The 17273-nt window shown below is 43.8% G+C and overlaps 1 protein-coding gene across 3 annotated transcripts in view; it reads right to left on the bottom strand.

Moving 5' to 3' along the window:
- RPS6KA3 (ribosomal protein S6 kinase A3) overlaps window positions 1-13482 on the bottom strand; it is a 128863-nt gene extending 115381 nt beyond the window's left edge. For all 3 annotated transcript variants that reach the window (XM_005281512.5, XM_005281513.5, XM_042859083.2), the window contains exons 1-2: window positions 13131-13482; window positions 6-62 (exon numbers count right to left, since the gene is read on the bottom strand). In XM_005281512.5, coding sequence (XP_005281569.1) covers window positions 6-62; window positions 13131-13202 — 129 coding nt within the window. In that variant the 5' untranslated portion in view covers window positions 13203-13482. The remainder of the gene's footprint in view (window positions 1-5; window positions 63-13130) is intronic.
- Window positions 13483-17273: the final 3791 nt, after the last annotated feature.

Raw genomic sequence — 17273 nt, 5'->3', positions numbered from 1 at the left:
CTTACAGTTTGCTGATTAATCTCTTCTTCTCCCATAGGTTCATCCATAATTTGCTGCCCATTCTACAACAAACATAGCAAATAGACAGCAAGTTACTAAACCGGTTGAATTCAGTTAAAAAGTAGAAAAACATTTCTTTGGGTGCTTACATGACCCCCATCACTATAGCATTATGAGCACGTTTGTCTCTAAAACCCAGAAAAGTTCAATTGTGTGATACAAGATGATCCCCTTCCAAAAGGTAAGCATATTGTGGACAGCATAGAGCAACATCCAAACTTCAATCCCCATATAGTATACCACTAGTCCAAATGAGTCCCACAATGGGAGTTATTCAACAGAAATAAAACTCTTTTTCCCAAGACCAACGACATGTACCAAACCATTATCATCACGGTCAAAGATTCCATAAAATAACAAATTATTGTTGCAGTTTAGATTGTAGTAATAAAAAGCCATAAGCAGGAATGGATAAATTCATTTTTTTTTTAATGGGACAATGATGGTCAGGCTTGAAGGTCATGGCCCTACTTATTAACACTTCACATTTTCAAGAGCATACACAACCAATTTATCTCTCTTTATATTAAGCGCAACATAGTTCTCATTATACTGCTGCTCATCTTGGTCACTGGACGTAGTTAGAAAGGGGTTGATTCATTATTTTCAGTTCTCTTGTAGACAGACAGCTCTAGTGTCTCTGTTACTTATGAAGCAGCAATAGATTGAAACTAAAAATGATTCTGTTGTTCAGAACTCTTTGACCAGCTGCAAAACCATCAAAAACATGTTATTTTATGCTGCTGGAGAAAGCCCAAAGCAGAACCAGGTATTGGAGTTAAAGTGTGATAACTAACATACCCCCTGCAAAAATAATAATAATAATAATAATAATAATAATACAGGTGAAGAATGAAGTTGCAGAGATCTCCTTCCTTTCCCCAATGCCACACAGCTGCCAGGATGTTCTGAAAAGGGAAAATGACAGCTGGGCTAGAGAAATGCTTCAAACTTTGATAGACATCTATGCCACTCAAAGGCTGAAGATATAAGCTATCAAGCAGGATCCACCGACTGCCATCTACTAGAAATTCCAGTTCTCACTGTTCTCTTTTTCAGGGCTAAGTTTACCATTAGGATTATGATGCTGAACCTTACTGATGGATCCTTTGCCTTATTTGTCTAGAACTTTTTCTGGCTATTAGATATAGTCCTTTATTCATAACACAAGAACTAGGGGTCACCAAACGAAATTAATAAGCAGCGGGTTTAAAATAAACAAAACAAAGTATTTCTTCACACAATGCAGTGTCAATTTGTGGAACTCCTTGCCAAAGGATATTGTGAAGGCCAAGGCTATAACAGAAGGCCAAGACTATAACAGGGTTCAAAAAAGAACTAGATAAATTCATGCAGGATAGGTCCATCAATGGCTATTAACCAGGATGGGCAGCAATGGTGTCCCTAGCCTCTGTTTGCCAGAAGCTAGGAATGGGCGACAGCGGATGGATCACTTGATGATTACCTGTTTTGTTCATTCCCTCTGAACCTCATGGCCACTGTTGGAAGATAAGATATTGGGCTGGATGGACCTTTGGTCTGACCCCCTTGGTCTGGCCAATCTTATGTTCCTTCAACTAGCAAGTTGTTTGGTAGTTCTTTCAAGCATTTCCCTGGATGGAATGTCTGTTGTGAGGACAAACTGCCTCTTATGAAGTTTCCCTTCTGGATTCTAGTATTTGATTATACCAGACATAACGGGTCTTTGAGTCTCAGATGACCCTCAATTCTCTTAAGTTTCCCACTACATGACTTTGGTTCAAAGACAGACACAATAGGTTGGATTTATGCCATTCTCAGCAAGGATGTGGAATGTCAAAACATGAAGCTGTGTGGATTCTATGAAATAGGTGCATCAGACCTGATAAATACCCATAGATTTCATCAGTGTATTCAGAGAACGTCAGTGTATTTGTTGTTTCCTAGGAGCCCTTTTCCAGTTATGTTAAGCAATTATCTGACCAAGATGATATGGGGTAAATTATCTGAGATACTCTGCTGTTAAATATTCATTTGATCACACTGCTTGATAATTATTTACAAGTCATAGAATCATAGACTTTAAGGTAAGAAGGGACCATTATGATAGTCTAGTCTGACCTGCATAACGCAGGCCACAGAATCTCACCCACCCACTCCTGTATCAAACCCCTAACTTATGTCTGAGCTATTGAAGTCCTCAAATCGTGGTTTAAAGACTTCAAGGTGCAGAGAATCCTCCAGCAAGTGACCCATGCCCCACACTGCAAAGGAGGGCGAAAACCCCCCAGGGCCTCTGCCCATCTGCCCTGGAGGAAAATTCCTTCCCGACCCCAAATATGGCTATCAGCTAAACCCTGAGCATGTGGGCAAGACTCACCAGCCAGACACCAGGAAAGAATTCTCTGTAGTAACTCAGATCCCACACCATCTAACATCCCATCACAGGCCATTGGGCATATTTACTGCTAACAGTCAAAGACCAATGAATTGCCAAAATTAGGCTATCCCATCGTACCATCCCCTCCATAAACTTATCAAGCTTAGTCTTGAAGCCAGATATGTCTTTTGCCCCCACTTCTCCCCTTGGAAGGCTGTTCCAGAACTTCACTCCTCTGATGGTTAGAACCCTTTGTCTAATTACAAGTCTAAACTTCCTGATGGCCAGTTTATATCCATTTGTTCTTGTGTCCTCACTGGTACTGAGCTTAAATAATTCCTCTCCCTCCCTGGTATTTATTCCTCTGATATATTTAGAGAGAACAATCATATCTCCCCTCAGCCTTCTTTTGGTTAGGCCAAACAAGCCAAGCTTTTTGAGTCTCCTTTCATAAGACAGGTTTTCTATTCCTCGGATCATCCTAGTAGCCCTTCTCTGTACCTGTTCCAGTTTGAATTTATCCTTCTTAAACATGGGAGACCAGAACTGCACACAGTATTCCAGATGAGGTCTCGCTAGAGCCTTGTATAACAGTACTAACACCTCATCTCTACAGGAAATACCTCACCTGATGCACCCCAAGACCCCATTAGCTTTTTTCACAGCCATATCACATTGGAGGCTCAGTCATCCTGTGATCAACCAATGCTCCGAGGTCCTTCTCCTCCTCTGTTACTTCCAACTGGTGCGTCCCCAGCTTATAACAAAAATTCTTGTTAATCCCTAAATGCATAACCTTGCACTTTTCACCATTAAATTTCATCCTATTATTACTCCAGTTTACAAGGTCATCCAGATCTTCCTGTATGATATCCCGGTCCTTCTCTGTATTGGCAATACCTCCCAGCTTCATGTCATCTGCAAACTTTATTAGCACATTTCCACTTTTTGTGTCAAGGTCAGTAATAAAAAGATTAAATAAGATTGGTCCCAAAACCGATCCCTGAGGAACTCCACTAGTAACCTCCCTCCAGCCTCACAGTTCACCATTCAGTACAACCCGTCGTAGTCTCCCCTTTAACCAGTTCCTTGTCCACCTTTCAATTTTCATATGGATCCCCATCTTTTCCAATTTAGCTAATAATTCCCCATGTGGAACTGTATCAAATGCATTGCTGAAATCGAAGTAAATTAGATCCACTGCGTTTCCTTTGTCTAAAAAATCTGTTACCTTCTCAAAGAAGGAGATCAGGTTGGTTTGGCATGATCTACCTTTTGTAAAACCATGTTGTATTTTGTCCCAATTCAATAATCTATTAGAAAACAGAAACTTAAAGGTAGTTTGAATAATTGTGGGTTTTTTGTTGTTGTCTCTATGGACCATATTATTGCAAAGTAACACACACACACACACAATTGAAAAGCTTTTAAAAACATTAACAGCAGTAAGTAAACTGACAAAGCACAGGGCTTATAACGGTGGGTATCCAACACTGGAAATGAGCATCTTCACAATTATTTGATTAACCTCTGTGGACAAACTGCTGAGACTGTCTGTCTGCTTCCCATATACTGCAAAAATTGACATGTTTAAATAGCTGTTTAAACCTCAATGACATTCTTTGCTGAAGTTTTTACTGTTTGTATGAAGAGGTGAAGGATTAAGTGCTAGGAGGCAAGCATGATTTTTAAAGTTTTTTGGTGATGCTCTCTTCTCCAAGAAATCAAAATAGCGTGTCTCAGAAGAGCTGAAGAAGGGTGAGGAATAAAAGGACAACCCGAGAAGATCAGGCCATTGCATGGATTTTGAAAAACTGATCATTTACAGTTCTTGAGAGGGAAAGCTCCTAAAAATCAAGGTGAGTGGGGGGCTCTTTTAGTCATGTCCTCATTATAATTACAGTCATTTGCTAATTCATTCCTTTAAACTATGTTCTCCCTCCTTCCATTCCCTGGCCAGCACATGAGCAAGCCACCGTATATGGTGCCAGCCTAGATTAAGATGCCAAGAGACAGGTTTGACCTAGAGAGAAAAAATGTTTAGGCACAGGGGCAGGGATTACCATATTGCTTTTTTGTTAATAAGAACTTCTAGGTAAGGCTCATCCCTCACACCAGGCTTGATGGGAAATATTGTACCTTTGTTTGCAGTTTCCACAAAGCCTATCTGGTGCAAGCGTCTAGAGAAAGAGAACATAGGTCAAAGAAGAGGTTTGTCTCCTTGCTGACCCGCTAGGATACAGAATGACTGAAATGCATGGTCTTTTTATTACTTTATTTTGATTTAAAAAACTAGAACAATATCAAATTATCATGGCTCACATTAAAGGGACTAAAAGCTGGCTACCTGGCCTAAAAATGTAACAGTAACCAGAGTGTCATCACTGAGTGAGTGTGTTTCTAGTGGGGTCCGGCAGAGGTTGGTTCTTGGACCTGTGCTATTAAACATTTTTATCAGTTACCTGGGAGAAAATATAACATCACTGATAAAACTTGCAGATGACACAAAAATTGGGGGAAAAGGTAAATAATGAAGAGGACAGGTCACTAAGTCAGAGTGATTTGGATCACCTGGTAAGATGGATGCACACAAGCAATACGTGATTTAATACGACTAGGAACAAAGAATGTAGCCATACTTATGTGATGAGGGACACTACCCTGGGAAGCAGTGACACTGGAAAAGAATTGTAGGGCAGAGGAGAGTGAATAATTAGCTGAACATGAGCTCTCAGTGCGACACTGTGGCCAAAAGAGCTAATGTGATCCTGGGATCCACAAATAGGGAAATCTTGAGTTGGAGCAGAGAGGTTATTTCATCTCTGTATTTGGCACTGGTGCGATTGCTGCTGGACTACTGTGTCCAGTTCTGTAGCCATAATTTGAGAAGGATGCTGATAAACTGGATAGTGTTCACAGAAGAACCATGAGAATGATTAAAAGATTAGAAAACATGCCTTATAGTGATCGACTAAAGGAGCTCAATCTATTGAGCTTAAAGAAGAGATTAAGGAGTGACTTGATTACAGTCTAACTACAATACCCACCTGGTGAAGTGAAGAAACAGATCGACAGAGCCAGAAGGGTACCCAGAAGTCACCTACTACAGGACAGGCTCAACAAAGAAAGTAACAGAACGTCCCTAGCCGTCACCTATAGCCCCCAACTAAAGCCTCTCCAGCGCATGATCAAGGATCTACAACCTATCCTGAAGGATGATCCCTCACTCTCACAGACCTTGGGAGACAGGCCAGTCCTCGCTTACAGACAGCCCCCCAACCTGAAGCAAATACTCACCAGCAACTACACACCACTCAACAAAAACACTAACCCAGGAACCAATCCCTGCAACAAACCCCGTTGCCAACTCTGTCCGCATATCTATTCAAGGGACAAAACCATAGGACCTAACCACATCAGCCACACCATCAGGGGCTCATTCACCTGCACATCTACCAATGTGATACACTTCTACCCCGATACAACATGAATTTGGATATAACACGGTAAAGCAGTGCTCCGGGGGGGGCGGGGCTGTGTGTTCCGGTGGATCAAAGCAAGTTCGATGTAATGCAGTTTCACCTATAACGCGGTAAGATTTTTTGGCTCCCAAGGACAGCATTATATCGGGGTAGAGGTGTACATGCCATCATGTGCCAGCAATACCCCTCTGCCATATGCATTGGCCAAATCGAAAAGTCTCTACGCAAAAGAATAAACGGACACAAATCAGACATCAAAAATTATAACATTCAAAAACCAGTAGGAGAACACTTCAATCTCCCTGGATACTCAATAACAGACTTAAAAGTGGCAATTCTTCAACAACAACAAAATTCAAAAACAGACTCAGACGAGAAATTGCAGAACTGGAATTAATTTGCAAACTGGACACTATCAAATTAGGCCTGAATAAAGACTGGAAGTGGATGGGTCTCTACAAAAAGTAATTTCCCTCTGCTGATACTCAAACCTGCTTTGTCAACTGTTTGAAATAGGCCAATTTGATTGCATTGGCCTCATTAGCACTATAAAAGTGATTTTTCCCTCCCTTGGTATTCACCCCTTCTTGTCAACTGTTGAGAATCGGCCACTTCAACCTAAATTACATTGGCTCGTTAACACTGACCCCTACTTGGTAAGGCAACTCCCATCTTTTAATGTGCTGTGTATTTATACCTGCCTAATGTATTTTCCACACCATGCATCTGATGAAGTGGGTTTTAGCCCACGAAAGCTTATGCCCAAATAAATTTGTTAGTCTCTAAGGTGCCACAAGGACTCCTCGGTGTTTTAGTCTACAAGTACATACACAGGAGAAATAAATATGTAATAATGAGCTCTTCAGTACAACAGAGAAAGGTTTAACAATCCAATGGCTAGAAGCTGAAGGTAGACAATTTCAGATCGGAAATAAGGGATAGATTTTTTTAACAGTGAGGGTAACTAACCACTGGAATATCTTCCCCATCACTGATAATTTTTAAATCAAAATTGGATGTTTTTCTTAAAGATATACCCTAGGAATTATTCTGGGGGAAGTTCTAGGGCTTGTGTTATACAGGAAGACAGACTATGTGATCACATTGGTCCTCTCTGGTCTTGGAATCTATGGAATATTGGGATGCTGAAAGCCTTATGAACAGAGAATTCACGTTGCTGTGCTAACCTTCAATACTGGTGTCTATATTTTTGTTTCAATGGCATAGGGTTTTCATCCTTTGCTTGGAGAACATGAAGAATTATCCTTCATAAAATCTTTATTCGAGACACATTTTAGGTGCCTGTGGCATATTTAGACTTTTCACATTTAAAAGCTACTAAGTAAGATTCTTGGCAAGGGAGGATTGCACCTCTACCGTTGTCCCTGTACATTCTATTGCAGCTGGAACAGCAGAACGAAACGATCCTTTTTATTAAATCAGTAATTGATATTGTTGCTAGAGCTACTGTTAGGAAACCTATGTATTCATTCTAGCCCATATGAGATAATAATCGGAATAACCTAGCTTTATAGTCCACTAAGAACAAAAAATAATGCTGCACACTATTGGAAAGCAGAGACTCTCAGACTTCAGTGGTACACCTCTACCTCGATATAACGCTGTCCTCGGGAGCCAAAAAATCTCACTGTGTTATAGGTGAAACCGCGTTATATCAAACTTGGTTTGATCCGCCGGAGTGCGCAGCCCAGCCCCCCGGAGTGCTGCTTTACCACGTTATATCCGAATTCGTGTTATATTGGGTTGTGTTGTATCGGCGTAGAAGTGTATATTGTTTGTAGTTTTACATAGTATGCAAGTATGTCACTAACTCCTCAGTTGAACATTGTAATTTTGTCACTAGTACAGGGATATAGCAAATCTCAGGACTATAATTTTTAATCTCTGAAAGGGATACTGAAACAAGAACTAAGAAATGCAATCCAGTGTGGTGGGTGTGGTGGCAGGGAAGCCTGTAGGCTTCACACAATTGCTGACAGTAGAGGGAATGGTGAGACTCAGGAGTCTTGGGTCCCATTCCGGGCTCTGGAGAGAAGTGTTCTATAGTGGGTAGAGATTCTTCTGCCTATTTTCCCCCCAAGCCCTTCTCACCAGTTTCTGTCCCCCTCCTGTCTCTTCACCACCCAAAGCTCCTCAACCCATTCCCTTTCTCATTTAGTCAGTTCCAGTCTCCTTTTCCAGCCAGTCCCAGTTCCCCATTCAATCTGCCTTTCACTCCCACGTGAACTCCCAGTTCTAGTCTCCTAGGTATGTAGTTGTGGTGAGAAATGTTACTTGCGCCCTAGGGCAGCAAAACATTCACAAGTTTAGAGCTACCAATATGAAATCACTGGCAGTAAGTACTACAAGGATGGCAGGTTTCGTATGTGTCATATTCACATGGATATGACATCCGTTTTACTGATGTAATCATGAAAATCCATGAGCCTCTCCTGTACAGTAGTCTTTGAAATACAAGGTGTATTACATATTATGGACAAGCATCAGATGAGAATGCTTTATTATAATAAAACTACACTAAAAAGTTTCATTTGTCATAAACTTACAAAAGTAAGCAAACTCCAAGAAATATTGCATTAGAATAGATAAATACTTTAGAAGAAGTGATAAAGAACTATTTAGAGGACATTTTGTGATGAAATTCTTCAGTACAATGGAGTAGTGGTAAAGAGTTGAGTAACTTTCAATATCCATTGATACATTCTGTTTAGACAATCCTGCTTATGTTTTCAGTACTTCTTTCCCTGTTTTTATTATGTAAAGGATTGTTGCAAATGTGATATTTGTTCTTGGCTTATTCCCCAGAAGTATGTCATATTCTAAGGGTTGATATACAAAATAAGTACAGAAGTAATCACAACTGGAACATTATGACTGCAGGTGGCAAAGAACGGATGCGATCTTGCCAACACTCATGCATTCACTTAACTTTGACTTTGGGTCGACTTACTCATGTACTTAAAAGTTATGCATGTGTGTAAGTATTAGCAAGAATGGGGTCATAAGCATCAATGCTGCACCTTATTAGATATGCTTTTATGCATCAACATCACTCACTGACATTCCTCTTCATCCCAGTCATTTAAGTAGTAGTTATGTCCCACTGACTGCCACAAGAACAAGATAATCATGGATTCAGCACGTAAGTGAAAGAATGAGTATAAAATATCTTGCTTTTAAACAATCTCTATTTGTGATGGGCAAGACTTTCAAAACTAAGTGCTGAAAGTTAGGCTCCCAAACCCATATTTAGACACTGCCCATTGACTAATGTTAATGGGAGTGCAACACTTTTGAAAAAACAGGCTGCTTGTTCAGGTGCTTAAATATAAATTTAGGAGCCTAACATTAAGACTCCAATATTTGAAACTCTTGGCCAACATGTCTTGTGCATGGTTACATAACATATAGTATATACTCAGCATGGGACATAGATGCTGGTTAAGGAAGTAGGGCAAGAACCTAAGCTGATGTAAAGCAGTATAGTTCCACTGGCTTTAACAGAGCTTGATTTACACTTTGGATATTCCCTCAAGCACTATATATAACTTTCTTTTATGTATCATCATTAACACAAACTACTCCAAAATGCTTTACATTACAATAATGTCCTGAGAGCTCATTCAGGAGTTCTCTTTTTTGGGGTACTGTAGAAACATACAGTGAATCAAATGCCCTCTTGTTCAACTTTAATAATTGTATGGATTTATGTTTTTATCAGTTTGCTTGGCACTTCATTTCCCTCACAGAAAAAATACCTATCAACCCCAACATTGGTATAACTTGAGGTAAAAATAAGGTTTGCTATAACAACTTATGATTTCCTTAGGGCTGCATTAAGTAGTAAGGCTATGTCTATACTGCCTCACAGTGCGGAGTACGGATGCGCAAACCGCAGAACACAAAATGTTGCGATATAACTGTTTGAAAGAGGACTATGTTAATGCAAACTATATACCTTTCAGTTCGCACCAGCTGCATCCACATGGGGCTGTTACATGGTAACACTTTGGGGCGCTCTGCAGTTCCGACCTTCATGGTCTGCACTGCAGAATCACAGTGTGAACAAGTCCTTAGTGAATATCTATGGCAAACATAGTAAATGTACATGATTTACAAAAGCTGCAGAGGACAGCCAACGTATAGCTATGGAGAAGAAGTCCTAAAAGGACTCCATGAAGACAAGAGACCTCCCACATGGATCTGACTGTAGTCAAGAGATTGCAGTGCTGCTAATAAGGCTAACTCGTGTAAATTAAATATATGGTTAAGTATTTAAGCCATTTGTTTAGGTACTTGATCTAAAACCTGACTATTTTTAAAGAGACAGCTTTCAGGCAAACAACCTTTATATTCAAATCTATTTTCTTCTTTTGTGATCCAGCCAAAGGAGTTTATGGAAGTTGGACACCTAACTTCCACTGAATTTTGACAGGCTTTGGGCACCTACATCACTTAGGTTCTTTTTAACAATTCTATGTATAAATTCAATACAAATTCAATAATCAAATATTCACATTTTTTCTACATACAGTAGAACCTCAGAGTTACTGCCACCAGAATTATGAACTGACCAGTCAACCACACACTTCATTTGAAACCGGAAGTATGCAATCAGGCAGCAGCAGAGACAAAAAAAAACAAAACAAAAAACAAATACAGTACTGTATTAAACGTAAACTACTAAAAAAGAAAAGGGAAAGTTTAAAAAAAGATTTGACAAGGTATGAACACTGTTTCTGTGCTTTGTTACATTTAAATTAAGATGGTTAAAAGCAGCATTTTTCTTCTGCATAGTAAAGTTTCAAAGCTGTATTAAGTCAATGTTCACTTGTAAACCTTTGAAAGAACCATAACGCTTTGTTCAGAGTTACGAACAACCTCCATTCCCAAACCGTTTGTAACGCTGAGGTTCTACTGTAGTAACTTAGAATATTAAGTCTGTTCCAAAACAAATGTTTACTAAAATAAACCAAAAAACACAGAGGTACCTGTACAGTATGAACATTCACTAACAAAGCAGCAATGATTATCTGTGTCCTATCTAAGAAGTAAACCTGAAATAATTTGGGATTATACCCATATGTGAAGCACAGCATGGGATTGTTAGGATTGGGCTTTACACCGTAAACCCTGCAGATAGGTGTAGTTATATATTTTTGTAGTGTTTCTAACATAACTTAAATCTCATATGATAATGTAAGCACAGAACAGCCTTGTTTACATGCGTAACTTTTCTTTATGAAGTGACTGAATACATTCTGAAATGTTTGTTTTTTAAAAAGTCTCCAAACACAGTATTTTGAAGAATGAGAAATCAAGTGAGTAATAGAAACTTACATATTTAGTAACACACATGCATCAACGCAACACCTTTTAAATTTAGTATTGTGGCTTCCTTATACAGTATTCACAGCATTTTGCTGCTATGTTTCCTAATTACAAAGAATATACATAGCATGAAGAGGAAATTAAAGTGACACTGTTCACATTATGTTAAAAATTCAGTCATGCTGGATAAGTCTCAGGAGGAAAAATATTTGTCCTCCTAGAACAAGTGTTAAATTGCTCTTCTTAGTAATTATATTCCTTTCCAAAATTATTTCACCTAGAACTACCACTATGAAGATCAGTGAGAAAACATACCTACCATTCTTACAGTATTTTAAATGATTGTGACAAACTGCTACACTGGAGGTCAACTTAATCTGCAGTCTCCTTTTAAGTGGCAGGCAGTCAGGAAGCAATGGGGCAAGTTTCTCAGCATTATTATAACTTTGCAAGCCTTTATTACCTGGTGTCCAAACCACATTAGCACACAATTCTTTATTTAATGAAAACTGGAAGTGACTAGAAGTGACTACAGCTCTAATTAATCGTCCTCCCCACCCCACCCCCACAAAGGGATCTGAATCTCCTCACCAGCACTTGGAACAACTCAGTCTAGTAACTAAAAACGCATACGCAACTGTGACATTGATGTCATACCACACCAACATCCTATTGTCCCCGCACTGCAAACAGCAGGAAACCACACTGAACAGCATTGCATGGATGTTCCCCAAAACTGGCCAAACAGCAAGTGTTACCAACATGAGGCAGCCAGGGTATCCTAAATGCTTGCGAAACAGCAAGAACTGCAGGCACAACCCAGCTCTGCTTAGATAAAAACGTTTTGGGATGGGAGGGATGAGGGTCCTTTTCCAACAGCAAAGAAGTGAGAGAGAGGAAAAAAAGGTTGTGGGAGAGAGACATTAAGTAAGGTCAAGCCAGGCTTCTTATACGCCTGCCTGGCCTGCCACAGGGTCAGGCGGCTATAAAGAGTTGCCCTATTAGGAGCTAGTTTCCCTCAACTCTGTGTCCGCTGGCTGGGAAGCGTGTCTGGAGGAGGCTGGGCCACTCCGGGAAGAGGGAACTCGCGGTGACAGTAACCAGATACCGGAACGGAACAAAACCAGCCAAGTCGTTCAGCAGCGCAGAAGCAGGTTATTCTCCTCCTAGAGGGTGCAGGCTAACACCCCCCCCCCTCCGGAAGTGATGGGGTCCCGGCCGACCCCCCTGCGTGGGGGTCGGTCACTACAGACAAGGAAGCGGCACGCAGCCGAGACTCACTCGGGCTAGGGAGGGAGCGAGACACCAGGGCACAGCTCCGAGCAGCAGCAGCTGGGAGAGAGGAAAGTCCCGTGCGGCTCCCACACCCTCCGGCCTTCGCCTGACCTATTGTCACCAGCCCGCTTCGCGGCTCCCCACGCCGCAGCCCCCGCGGCCGAGCGACCCGCGCACACCACAAGGGAAAGTTTCCCATAAACTTGGGGGTTGCGTGACACCTCGCTCGCCCAGCCCCGGGACCAGCGCGCTCCCCATCATTACACAGCCACCCTGGCGGGGGGTGGGGGGAGCCACGCGGGGCTCACGGGACAGCACGTCCCAGCCCGGGGTGGCCCGTAGTCCTGCAGGCCGGGGGGTTATTTACAGCCCCTTCCCCACGGGGCCAGGAGTGCGGGGCAGGGCGCCGCGCGAACAGCCCCTTCCCCTCGGCTCGCCCGGCGCTCGCTGTCCACCAAGGGCCCCTCTCAAGGGCAGGGCGCCCCCAGGGGGAACGTGGGCTCGGGCCGCAGAGTTGGGGCCCCCTCCCCACGCTGCCGGAGCGCGGTGAGAGGAGGCGGGGGGGTCTCCCTGCCCCGCTGCCCCCCGGCGGGACCCCGTACCTCTGTGCTGCTGTCGGCCGCGCTCTCCACAGCCATCTTCTGCCAGGGGTCCGCCAGCTGCGCGAGCGGCATCGTCCCGGCTCGGCTCCGCCGCCGCCGCGCTCCGCTTTCAAGCGCCCCCGCGGGGCGAGGGACCAGGGCGAGGGCAGCCCCCGGCGCGGGCAGGGCGAGGAGCCCTAGTGCGGGAGCGTGGCGGTGCGGCGCCCCGGCCAGCGGAGGGCCCTGCCCGGCTCTGGCTGCCGCCTCCTCTCAGCCTCCCGCCCGGCGGAGCTACCCTGCCTCAGCGCCGCTCACTCCCCGCTTCCGCTCGCAACATGGCGCCCGGGCCATACCTGCCCGTCAAACCGAGGCAGCGCACGTCAGCAACTGGGGGCGGGGCCGAGCCAGCCAATCCCCGGCAGCCGCAGGTAGCTGGGGGCGGGGGAGCCGGGTCCGCGCGTGCAGGGGGCTGTGTGGCGGGGGGCGCTAGCCCAGCAGGGGAGTTGCGGCCAGTGCGTCCTCAGGGTCGATTCCTAGCTCCATGCAATACTCGGTGCCCTCACCCACGGGAATCGGGGGCCACAGCTCCCCATTATACAACCCCGACAGTCCTGGCTACCACATGAGGGCTAAGTACCACCACTGATTGGGGGAGCCCCTGAGAACATGGGAACCTTTGAGAACAAAGCAGCTGGGCATTTAGATTGAAGGGGAAACTGAGGCACAGAAAGGTGAAATGATTTTACTAAAGTCGTACAGCAGAACCAGGGTTAGAAGGAAGGTCTTCTGGGTTACAGTTCAGAGCCTTGATCACTAGACAACACTGCCTCACAGGGGGATTAATATAAAACACCATCCTGGCCCCTATGGATGTAGAAGCCCTCTACACCAACATTCCACACAAAGATGGACTATAAGCTATCAGGAACAGTATCCCCGATAATGTCACGGCAAACCTGGTGATTGGGCTTTGTCCTCACCCACAACTATTTCACATTTGGGGACAATGTATACCTTCAAGTCACTGCTATGGGTACCCGCATGGCCTCACAGTATGCCAACATTTTTATGGCTGACTTAGAACAACGCTTCCTTAGCTCCCGTCCCCTAACGCCCCTACTCTACTTGTGCTACATTGATGACATCTTCATCATCTGGACCCATGGAAAAGAAGCCATGATTTCAACAATTTCCATCCCACCATCGACCTCAGCCTGGACCAGTCCACACAAGAGATCCGCTTCCTGGACACTACAGTGCTAATAAGCAATGGTCACATAAACACCACCCTATACTGGAAACCTACTGACCGCTATACTTACCTACATGCCTCCAGCTTTCATCCAGACCATACCACACGATCCCTTGTGTACAACCAAGCTCTAAGACTCAACCACATTTGCTCCAACCCCTCAGACAGAGACAAACACCTACAAGATCTCTATCAAGCATTCTTACAACTGCTGAAGTGAAGAAATAGATTGGCAGAGCCAGAAGAGTACCCAGAAGTCACCTACTACAGGACAGACCCAACAAAGAAAGTAACAGAATGCCACTCCGTCACCTTTAGCCCCCAACTAAAACTTCTCCAGCGCATCATCAAGGATCTACAACTATCCTGAAGGATGATCCCTCACTCTCACAGATCTTGGGAGACAGGCCAGTCCTCGCTTACAGACAGCCCCCCAACCAGAAGCAAATACTCACCACCAACCACACACCACACAACAAAAACACTAACCCAGGAACCTATCTTTGCAACAAAGCCTGTTGCCAACTCTGTCCACGTATCTATTCAGGGGACACCATCATAGGACCTAATCACATCAGCCACACTGTCAGAGGCTCGTTCACCTGCACATCTACTAATGTGATATACGCCATCATGTGCCAGCAATGCCCCTCTGCCACGTACATTGGCCAAATCGGACAGTCTCTACGCAAAAGAATAAATGGACACAAATCAGACATCAAGAATTATAACATTCAAAAACCAGTCGGAGAACACTTCAACCTCCCTGGTCACTCGATTACAGACCTAAAAGTCGCAATTCTCCAACAAAAAAACTTCAAAAACAGACTCCAATGAGAAACTGCAGAATTGGAATTAATTTGCAAACAGGACACCATTAAATTAGTCTTGAATAAACACTGTGAGTGGATGGGTCATTACACAACATAAAACCTATTTCCCCATGCTAATTTTCCCCCCCTACTGTTACTCACACCTTCTTGTCAACTGTTGGAAATAGGCCTTCCTGATTATCACTACAAAAGTTTTTTTTCTCCTGCTGAGAATAGCTTACCTTAACTGATTACTCTCGTTATAGTTAGCATGGCAATACCCATTGTTTCATGTCCTCAGTGTATATACCCGGTATATATTCCTACTGTATTTTCCACTGCATGCATCCGATGAAGTGGGTTTTAGCTTGCGAAAGCTTATGCTCAAATAAATTTGTTAGTCTCTAAGGTGCCACAAGTACTCCTCGTTCTTTTTATTAATACTGTTATTTTAGCCTAGGAGGGGAAATGCAGAGAGAAGGGCTAATACAGCATAAATGTCCAAAATTAAAATACCCAACATGAGGACGTGCAAAAAGTTAAGGCTGTCACAGCAACATTAACTCAACTAAATTAAGCATAACCAAGTATTTTCATCTCCTGATTTTCTTCTTGTCCAGCTTAATGTTGTATTTTTAACCCTAAATATTATATGTAACAGAAAGTATATCCATCTGGGGATGTGTAGTATGCCAAAAGTTTAGAAAACAGACAATCTGCAAGCATCTGTATACTCTTACCACTGGCATTATAAACTTTTGGCAGGCTTTTACCAACAGGCTTTTACCAACTCAGCTGCACTGAGGCTTTTCTGTCAATATTTGTCCTGGATGTCAGGTCTTTTGATCAACAAGTGGAGTTAAGGTTCTCACAACAAAGTTAAGTCCATTGCCATCTGTAGTGCCCCTTGGCTACACTAGGACTCTGCACAGTTTGTCCAGCACTGTTGCTAGCAAAATGAAAGTGGGGCACACACACCCCCCCGAGGAGGGCATGGAGGAATGTTTTGGGGGGGTGCAGCATGGCCCAGACCAGCCCCCATGGAGGGCGGGGTGGGAGTGCCACTCAGCCTCACTCTGTCTCTAGCTCCTTTCCTGGCCCTGGGCCCGACTACAAGCCCGCTCCTGGCCGCAGCCCCAGCTGCAGCTCTGGCCCCAGCCCCGACTGTGGCCCTGCTCCCAGCTACGTCTCTGCTCCTGACCATGGCCTTGGGCTCCTGACCACAGCCCCCGGCCACTCCAGCTACACAGAGGGTGCTCTCCGAAAAAGACTGTTTATGTGCCTGGGGATGGCCTGGGAATCCTCCATGGAGCTATCTAGGAAGCTCTCCTGGAGGTACTCTGCAATCCTTTGTAGAAGGTTTCTGGGAAGGGCTGCCTTATTTCGTCCACCACAGTAGGACACTTTCCCATGCCACTCCAGTATTAACTCTTCTGACATCACTGTGGCACACAGCATTGCAGCATAAGGACCAGGTCTGTACCCAGACACTTGGAGCATCTGCTCCCTTTCTGCCTCTGTTACCTTCAGGAAAGTGATATCGCATATGGTTACCTAGGGGAAACGGGGAAAGTTTTAAATGCTAGCCCTTAAACCGCAAGCAATTTGATAAGTAATCCACCCTTGTTTGATTAATTCTGGGTCACAAAACCATGCTTTCTCAAATGTGCCCTGGTTGTGGTTGGAAGGGATCACCCCGTATTGCAACCAGCATTTAATGAAGGAGTGGGACAATGCTTCCTGTTCATCTCCCTTCCACCTCAACACGGTGCCACTTTTGTAACAATCAAACTATTTGCGGGGCTTTACACTGGTGCCTGCCCTCAAGCACCATCCAGGTTGCTATGGGAAGGGGGGCTGTGCTGAGGTTGGAACCATTGATCCCAAAGATGTCTTAACAAAAGCTGCAACACAAGACCTCTCACTGTGGCTGTAGCAGCAAACCCACTCTTGCAGTAGCCAGTGGTTCTGCTTACGTTGTGGCTTAGAGGGAAGTGCATTGAGGGGTGTTTCTTTTATGAAAAGATTTAACCTTGCACCACACTGTCAATGCTACCCTTATGCTTTGTATTCTTTGCAGCACAAACCTTGTCCGTAGGC

This window comes from Chrysemys picta, chromosome 1 (assembly GCF_011386835.1).
Source record: "Chrysemys picta bellii isolate R12L10 chromosome 1, ASM1138683v2, whole genome shotgun sequence".
Lineage (NCBI taxonomy): Eukaryota > Metazoa > Chordata > Testudines > Emydidae > Chrysemys > Chrysemys picta.
This window is presented reverse-complemented; position numbering and strand designations above follow the sequence as displayed.